General features: G+C 34.4%; 1 protein-coding gene across 1 annotated transcript; it reads right to left on the bottom strand.

Moving 5' to 3' along the window:
* Positions 1-5,736: 5,736 nt before the first annotated feature.
* LOC133180258 (uncharacterized) lies at positions 5,737-8,877 on the bottom strand. The gene is made up of 2 exons (XM_061314799.1): positions 7,484-8,877; positions 5,737-5,819 (listed from the first exon to the last, which is right to left on the bottom strand). Exon 1 carries the CDS (start codon positions 8,605-8,607, stop codon positions 7,492-7,494), a length of 1,116 nt encoding a protein of 371 aa, XP_061170783.1. The 5' UTR covers positions 8,608-8,877; the 3' UTR covers positions 5,737-5,819; positions 7,484-7,491.
* Positions 8,878-9,769: the final 892 nt, after the last annotated feature.

The raw sequence follows: 9,769 nt of genomic DNA, 5'->3' as shown, positions 1-9,769 counted from the left end.
TACCCTGTCATTCAAAACTTCTCTTTACATTTGTTTTTTTTTAACTTTAAAATGAGTATTCCTAATTTGTTTCTTGCCTGTTAGCACACTTTTCTGAATTTGTTCTGAAATGGTGTTGAATGTGAAAATAAGTTTATGTTATCTAGACAAGAGTTACTCGAGATAGTTCAATGAAGATTTATATGTACAATTCAGTGAATGGCTCATGGGCCTCATGTTTGCTGTGTTTCAAGGAACTTCGGCATGACAGTTGAACATTTATATTTTTTATTTCATCAGTACCAGTTTACATGTCTATCTGGTTGGTGAATTATGTCAGCATGATCAGTAACCCTGTAAAGTTTCTTTATGGATTGTTTCTCAACATCAGAATGCCCTTTTTCATACTGTACATTTAGAATTGTTTCCAATTTCCAAGTATGAAAATTAAACAAATGTTATACCTAGTATTTTACTGAAAGAGAATTTAGCTCCACAGCTCTAGGTAAATGTTGTGTTGGCAAAATGTTATTTATTGTATGGATATGCTATAAGTATTTTCACTATTACTTTTGGGGATGAAATTCGTTATCTTCACTTGTCATACATGTATAACCTGTGTTGCCTACATCAAGATCTGACCTCTTCAAAAAACATATTTGAATCAATCATTAAATTTTTTAACACCAGTTTTTGAGGACAAATCATCTAATGTTCTTCATTTCATGGTAGAAAATTTTAAGGAATAAATGTAAAAGTTACTCATTATATGAGCATAACCTGGGTTGGAACAGCTAGCTTTTGACTTTTTATGTACCGCATAAACTTCCACAACCAGGTTATATTCGCACAACTTGTGTTATTTTTAAATTCATTCCTTAAGTGACTCAAAACTAGCGAGTGCATAATTAATAAAATTTCTGTGTAAAATTTATAGGCTATTTAACATTCACTTTGGTAAACAATCTTGAATAATAACAGCAATAAGTTTAATGATTTATTAATGATCATTGCTTTGACAGTTTACAGTACATATAATTGTAACAAAAAAATCACAAACAGAATTTTTCGCAAGGATTTCTTTTGGCATTAATAGTAAGAGTGCCGAGGTTGCAAAAATGGTACATGTATATTGCTACCAATTCTTTCTGCATCGGAGGTAAGACTTGGGTCTATCTTTCGTGGCATTATAAAATTGCCAAATTTAATTCTCAGTGAGCATGGCAAGAAGACATCCTGGTTAAGAACAAATAGCTAAATTTGTGTTCCACTTTACAGTTGTAAAAAAAATAATGTCCAATGTCCACAAAGCTTAAATGTAAGTACCGGTATAGTTAACAAAAATGTAAAATGAAGGGGAAAGAAAGTTTATATTAAATTTAACATTTGAATAGATTACTTCCATCGTTGACTATGAATGGTGGTGGCATGCAAAGGACAATGTACCTCAATGGTCCATCTTGAAAGCTGGACTTTGAATAAAGCAGTTCAAGACAGGAACCTTTGATTTATGAGATGTTAGGTAGTGAACCCTGTGGGAACCAATTTCAACAAGATGGTGTTCAAAAGGACTGAACAGTACAGAATATACTTGTCCATTGGAGGGCACTCCTGACTTACCATCACCCAACACAACAGTTGAATTTCCTTTAAGTAATGCTGTCTAACTCAGTAATTGTAATTGATTTTATTTGCTGTAGTTCTCCAGAATATGTGTCCTCAAAATTTCTTTCAAAGGAATCTAAAAAAAAAATTTATCATTTTATGTGGATAAAATTATTTATTGATGCATGGCTTCATTACTTAAACAAAGAAATAAAAAAAAGCATGTTATAAATTGAGGTTTCTGAGAAATTTTAAAATTATTATAAATACCTTCAAAATTAATCAATTTTTAGATTATCCTTTGTAAATTAGTAATGACCAGCTTAGTAAGTGATTTCAATATATGTGTCATTAGAAAAGGAGATTTGAGTTTATTTTTAACAATCAATATACAGACGTGCAGAGCTCAACATTAATGTTCTTTGTCCCAATGTCCCTGTCCAGTTAATTTTAAAATTAAACAAGCAAATTTCTAGACACACTTGTCCAATCTGACAAGTAAATTATTGTATCATACCATATCATATAGCAGGGTTCAACACTCGTCAAAATTTGGACTCACCATTTGGGCAACCTTGGTACTGATTTCAGGTTGCCCGAATGAATTTCAGGTCGCCCGAACAAAATATCAAATGAAACAAAAATGTGCAATTGTTTTAAATTTGTTAAGATAACAGAAGTTGTGCTTTTGTATTATAAAATGTAAACCAGACATTTTTGGAATGCCAAAAGCTGTCTTCCAGTATTTATCAAACAAAGAAAACAGCCAACAGATATTAATATTAAGCAGAATCAGAATGCTAAATTAAATATTACTGTAAGCTTTAAAAAATTATGTTTCATGTAATATTCCCAATAAATCAAGGGTTGGTAGGTCGGAATTTATTTATTTATTTATTTATTTTTTTTTTTTTTTTTTTGCTAATCTACAATCTCACCTTACATATTGACACAAAATAAAATTTCTAGTTTAAAACAATAATTTTCACTTACCATAAAGGCCTAAATAAATGGGGTCAAACATCCCTGGACTGAATTATCCAGGTGTGATGTTTACAGTGGACACCCAACATGGGTGTCTAGCAGCAGAAAACGAACATCAGAAAGTTGTGGGAGAAATGCTAGATGTTACAATTCTAAATGATTTTTACTCTTTATATTTATGGTGATTGTTGACTAGGTTTACATATTTTATATCTCAAATAAAATCTAATTTAACACTTTTGGTAAAAATTACATCAGCTGATTGATCAAACACAGACTTGGCAGAAAGAAAAATCCACGCGGCTGCTATTTGAATGGGTCGGTCAGGTTACAGGAAACAATATTTTCAAGGCCTTATAAAGTTTATTTCAAAATATTAAACAACATTATTGAATATTCCCAACTCATCCCAGGTCGTCATTTGGGAGAGCCAGACTGAAAATCAGGTCATCCAAAATCATTCCGGAATGGAAATGACGAGGTGACGAGTGTGAATGTCGAACCCTGATATAGTATTATATGGAATATTGTAATTCATTTCATAATGTGATTTTTCTTTATATTGCAATTGTTACTAGCTTGATCAAGACTATATCAAAGACAATGCTAGTGTATTTAAGATTAACATTTCTATTTCTTTTTTTATAATTATACAAACCTTTGTCAGTCCAAATTCAACATACTACACCGTTCTTGAAATAAAGTTCACAACCTGCATGTTTACTGTATATCTCCTCAGTGCATTGGGACAAGTTAATAATCAATTATTTCGGGCAAGTAACATTTAAGATTTTCCGATGAAAAAGTGGGTATTTTAGTTAATGTTGAGCCCTGACATGTACATACTGTATACAGGTATACCTTGTTCAAATATTTACGAGCAGTAGTGTGCAGTACACAACAGGACGGACATTGAGACAGCTAGTTTGTTCTTGTTCATAGATGCCTCATTAATTTTCCGTTGACCAATTCGAATTAAATTACTGCAGCAGCCATTGATTGTTCCACAAGCGTTGGACGACACTGTGACAAATCATTGAATTATCGATGGGCTGTCATTCCGACTGGTTTCAAGCACTGATCACTTCCGTGTTGAAAATCACTCTCGTCCTCGTATTTATACGTTAATAAGTTCTTAATCCGCTTTGCTGTTATCTACTTTCAAAAGTTTTACCTTGTCGTCTACTTTTCCCTTCCCTTTGCACAAAATTAAAACTGCAAAATATGATCACAGTTTTGCGTACTGTATTCGGCGCCATATTGTGAAACATAATATTTAGACTAAAACCTATTTCCAGAATTCCTCAACTGAACTGAACATTTCCCAATCGTGATCCATCAACATTTTTTGTGCAATGCAGTGACATATTAAATGAAAATTGGCTAATTTGTATTGACATTCAGCAGACAATCATTGAAAATATGTCAAAAAATGAATAAATAACAATGAGTGAAAAAGAGGATTTCATCAAAGCAACCATTTTCATTTCATCTTATTTTAATTTTAAAAAATATTACCACTCTAAAAAATTTATATTTTATTAAGTAATGTGTGGGCTTTAAAGTGATGATAATCATACATCTCGTAGACCCTGCATTATTTTGCGACTTTGATCACAACTTATCCCAAATAAGCATTTTCCCCAAATTACCAAAATCTCAAAAAATTAGGAAATTAAACGAGACTTACCTTGGTAAAGGCGAAGTTTGATTCCAATTATTGGAGTAAATAAAAGGCACTGTAGAGATAAGGTGAATAGTACTGCGCAGCCGCCAAGTCATTGCTTCAAAGCTAAAATTTTTTGGGTTGATAGATTTGCAACAAAACATCAAACCCAAATTCATTTCACTAATAATTTCAAATAATACATTCACCACCTGCAGGGTGGGAGGGAGGCACCTTATCTCTACAGTGCCTTTTATTTACTCCAATAATTGGAATCAAACTTCGCCTTTACCAAGGTAAGTCTCGTTTAATTTCCTAATTATTTTTCGTAAACGTCACTTCCGAGATAATGTGAATCTTTAAAGCACAACACAAAAAATTTTTCAAACTGAAATCAAATTCTTTATTTTAATTTCAAAACAGCATTTGCATACTTATCATCATTCAGCACAGGTTTGTCATAAAACTTTCTGAAGGTTTCGACATTAGACCAACCTACTTTGGACAAAATATCATCGACAGGAACAAAGTTCTCTTTTGCTTTAGATGCTGATGCAGATCTAACACTATGAGCCTTAAAAATAGTAGTATCAACACCTGCAGAACACATCACTGTTCTTATCCAACGGGCAACAGTATCTCTTGATACTTCCTTGTGTGGTTGTACATAACTGATAAAAAGTGAATCACACTGATTTCTAATTCTTGCAGTCCTTGATAAGTATTCACATAAAACAATATATACACAAAGCCTCCTATCTGGAGGATATGATTTCAAAACCATGTCAGACATACTACTGTTAGGTCTACATGTTTTCAATAAATCACTAAAAGTAAAAACAAAGCTATTTTTTCTTCTCGTCATATTACCAAGTTTCATGCATGAAATAGTTTGTACTCGACTTGCACAAATTAAACTAATTAACATAACTAACTTCAGTGTCAAGTCTTTCAAACTTAAGTATTTTACAGGTGACAATTTTCTCAAATACTTGATAACAATAGATGCATCCTAAGTATGTACATATCGAGATTTTGATGGTCTCAAATTAAAAACACCCTTCATAAATCGTATAACAAGTGGATGACATCCAACAGTAAACCCATCAAAAATCAGTCCAACAGAAGATAAAGCCCCTCGGGCAGTATTAATAGCACTATACCCTAAACCTAGGCGAAAAAGATGTGCTAAAAATTCAATAACAGTTTCTATAGTTGTACAAAATGGATCAATCGATTTTTCACTACAGTACTGAAACCATCTCGTATAAAATGTTTTATATTGTTTCTTGGTTCCCGACTTCCATGATGCCAAAAGGATCGAGGCTGCTTGATGAGAAATTCCTCGTTTTTGGTACTGCAACCGGACAATCGACATGCCATCAGCACTAACGAGTCTTTCAGAGGATGCTGCACATCTGTGCCTGGAAGTGTCAACAGATTGTCCATCACAGGTAAAATCACCGGATGATCCACCAGTTTTTCTAACACAAGATTGAACCACGGCTGTGTTGGCCACACTGGAGCCACCAGTACACACTCTGCTTGGTCCTGACAAATCTTCCTCACCACACGTCCAATGAGGCTGAAAGGAGGATTAAGATAACCATAAATGTTTGCCCATGAAAAACTAAATGCATTAACATAACGGGCATCTGGATCTGGATGCCAAGAACAATATACATCAATCTGCTTATTCAACCTTGTTGCAAACAAATCAATTTCAGGTTGTTCCCATCTTAAAACAATTTTATGGAACACAGATTTGCTCAACATCCATTCTATTTGATCATCAAATTTGCGCGACATCATATCTGCTATCAAATTATCTTTACCAGGAATGTGCCATGCACTTAACCACAGATCCCTATTCATACTCCATAGCCAAATTTCTTTTGCAAGTTTATCACATTTTTTAGAACTAATACCACCCATGTTATTGATGTAGGAAATAGCTGTGGTATTGTCCATAAATAATTTGACATTTTTATTTGTTACATCAGAACAAAAGCACTTTAACCCAAAAAAGCAGGCTAATAATTCTAAGTAATTGATATGATTTTCAGATTCATCTGTTGTCCATCTACCCCCTGATTTCAATTCATTCATAACAGCACCCCATCCAAGATGAGAAGCATCAGAAGTTATTGTAAGATCATAGGGTTCATGCAAAATTCTTCTAACTGATGAAGAAATATTAGAAATCCACCAATCTAATTCTAATTTCATTTCTTTTGTTATAATCATGAAAGCATCATAGTCATGTTGTGATTGTACAAGTGCATCAGTTTTTGCTCTTTCCATATCACGATAAAACAGCTGACCAAATTCTACTGCTGAAAAACTAGCCACGACCAATCCAATGACCTTTGCAACTTCTCTAATTTTTTCTCTTGATTTTGTTTGTAATTTTTTACATGCCTCTAAAATAGATTCCTTTCTTTCTTCAGTAAGAGAAACTATCATCAATTCAGAATCAATAACATTTCCTAAGAAAATGATTTTTGTACTAGGTGTGAGAACAGACTTCTCATAATTGACTACAAACCCTAGACTCTCTACTAGGGCTAAAGTTTCAGAAACATGATCTAAACACTCTTTAATACAATTGCCAATCAGTAACGAGTCATCAATATACCCAATAATGACATGTCCTAATCTTCTAAGTGTTGCAAAAACAGGCTTCAGTAGTTTTGTAAAGAGTCTAGGTGCACTAGCTAACCCTTGAGCGAGAGAAGTATACTGATAAATCTTATTTTTCCATATGAATCTAAGAAACTTTCTATGTTCCTCTGCCACACTGACACTATAGTATGCATTGCTAAAGTCAACACTAGCAAAATAACAACCTTGAGTCACTAAATCAAGAGCACTCTCAAAAGTATCCATTTTAAAATGGTGATACACAATGTTTTTGTTAAATTCTTTCAGGTTCAAAATGACTCTATAACTGCCATTCTTTTTAGGTCTAGTGAAAACAGTGGAAATTAAACCATCACTAAGGTCTACATTTTCAGACAATTCTTCAATTACATTCATATCTAATAAAGATTCAATTTCTTTGTCAATCACACATGATTCAGCTGAACTAAAACGTGGCTCAAAAGGTTTTGAATTTTGTACAGGAATTTTATCATCTTTAAATTCCAAATGACAACCTTTCACAATATTTAATATACTTTTATCTGATGTTAACTCTTTCCATTCAGAAATGAAATTTTTTAGTACACCTGCTCTAAATTCACATACCTTTTCAACTACTTCTGGAGGCGACTCTGCAAGCCTCTTCGTTGGTAGTTTTTTGAATCAGATGAGAAGGATGCAGCATTCGAGTAGGATCCACGACCCCTTGCAGCTCCTCGGACAAAGCGTCCACGTGATCGTCCCCTCATAAAGCGACCACGGAAGCTCCCTCTATATCCGATACCAATTTTGTTGCTGATTTTGGAACAATCTGTGATGTCTTTTACAGTTTTAGGGACATCGTCACCAAACAAATAGTCTGTATACTTTAAATTATGACTACAAAGGTGAGTATATTCACCCTTCATATCAGGTTTCATAAATTCTCTACGCAACATACACAACTGTCTGTTGGCATGCCCCAGCAATGCCAATGATTCCATAGCATTTCCCAAAAGGTCTAAAATCTCGGGATTGTCACACTTACCGAGCAAATAAGTAATTTTAGTGAGTGCACAAGCACCCTTGATCAACGAAGTCTGAACATTTTGCATCTTCTTATCGGAAGATTTTGTAGTTGGGCTCAAAAAATCCCAAACCATTTGGTTAGTTTTCACAGTCACTAATGCTGAACAGTTTTCAGGACGATTTGTCGTTTTCAGAAGTTCATTATATCGTTCTTCCTCGATTCCCTCTCGGAACCAATCTGTCACGAGATTAGCTAGTTCATCATCAATCGGTTTATCACAAGTCTCTTTAACTTTAAGTTTCTTACCGGCATTGACGTACTTGTTTTCCGTATCAGTCAGAATCTCGTTTAATGCGCGCTTCCTCGAAGCCGCTTCACCGGAAGTACCCGGTTCGTCCGGGGTATCGTCCTGACGATCTTCATATTCTTGGTAATCATAATCATACAGATTTTCTAGCTCTGTCATACGATCGTCTTGTTTCTTTTGATTCTCTTGAATCGCATTTAATATGTTGAGAATCTCATTCTCGTTATTTGGCGCGGAACTATCATGTCCTCCGCCATGACCACGAGAACACGTGGAAGTGCCAGTCGAAGTCGACGAACTCGACGACGAACGTAAGTTAGACGGTGTCTTCTCCGAAGACGATGATTTGTTCGGGGCTTTTTTCTTTCCCTTGACCGGTGCTTTATCATCGTCAGGGTTAGGAACGTCCGCCATGACGCACGTGGTTTGAACTTTCAAAACCGATGAAAAAATATCTGACCACGTCAGACAAAATCGCCCCCGAAAACTGATCTGACCACGTCAGAAACGATAATGAACTCTGAAAAAGTTCTAAGAGTATATTGACCTCGTCAATATGTAAAAATATATCAATAATGATCGAGCAAGTAAGACCACGTCTACTCGCTCCGGCTACTTGCAGTTCAATGACTTGGCGGCTGCGCAGTACTATTCACATTATCTCGGAAGTGACGTTTACGAAAAATAACTGCATCTTTCAGGGCCAGCTAACTTTTTAAAAACAAAAAACAGAATTATTTTATCAGGCATAGTAGTTACTCCAATTGTTGCTCCATCATAGTATGTTACTGTCATTTCTTTACAAATTGCAAAAAAAAATATTATAAATGATGAAGATGGGATGTTTTCAGTAGTCCAATATGCATTTTATGCCCTTAAAGTAGCCATTTTGGTAACCATGGCAACCGGTGATTGAATATGAAGTCTGACCTCAAATATGTTCTAGACATGATGTTTGTATCCATCACACAAAATATCAGGAATATCTATGTTTGTCTATTTCCAACTTTTCTTCATATTCTTTGATGCTTACAGAGAATGACTCTTAAGACGTCATGGGTTTGGTATTTAACCCCCGTAATAAATACTTAGCTATTTATACCACCCAAAAATGACAAGATTTAGTTTATATTATGTTTTTGAATGATTTCATTCATTTCTTGGACCTGAAATTAAACTTTAAATATAGATTTTAAGAAATCATTATTTCTAAAGATCACGTCATACAGCTTACTATGACGTCATATTGTAAAGGCAAGTAGGATATCTGGGTGTAGCCTTAACATACCCGCGTGTATACTGAAACGGACTTCGCTGTTTTCTCCCGTTTGCCAATGGTCGCCGGTAAAATCTGTTATTTTCTGAATCAACCACCACCAGATTGAAGTATTCCTTGTAGATATTGTATACTTTTTCGCCCTGGAAGTGATGTCTTATTGATTTCGCGAGCACATGTCTTTGATACAACCCACCTTAAAAAAAATGACATTGTACATTCAAATTGTAATTATTCTAATAAACGTTGCACAATTTACTTTTATCAATAGTTTTGTCCGCAATGATGTATTTGTAATTA

This window comes from Saccostrea echinata, unplaced genomic scaffold, assembly GCF_033153115.1.
Source record: "Saccostrea echinata isolate AGI-Se365-2 ecotype Australia unplaced genomic scaffold, CSIRO_AGI_Sech_v1 ptg000006l, whole genome shotgun sequence".
In the NCBI taxonomy this organism is placed as follows: domain Eukaryota; kingdom Metazoa; phylum Mollusca; class Bivalvia; order Ostreida; family Ostreidae; genus Saccostrea; species Saccostrea echinata.
This window is presented reverse-complemented; position numbering and strand designations above follow the sequence as displayed.

Excerpts from the sequence above, each read along its gene's own strand:
- LOC133180258 (XM_061314799.1), bottom strand. The coding sequence starts at position 8,607 with ATGGCGGACGTTCCTAACCCTGACGATGATAAAGCACCGGTCAAGGGA.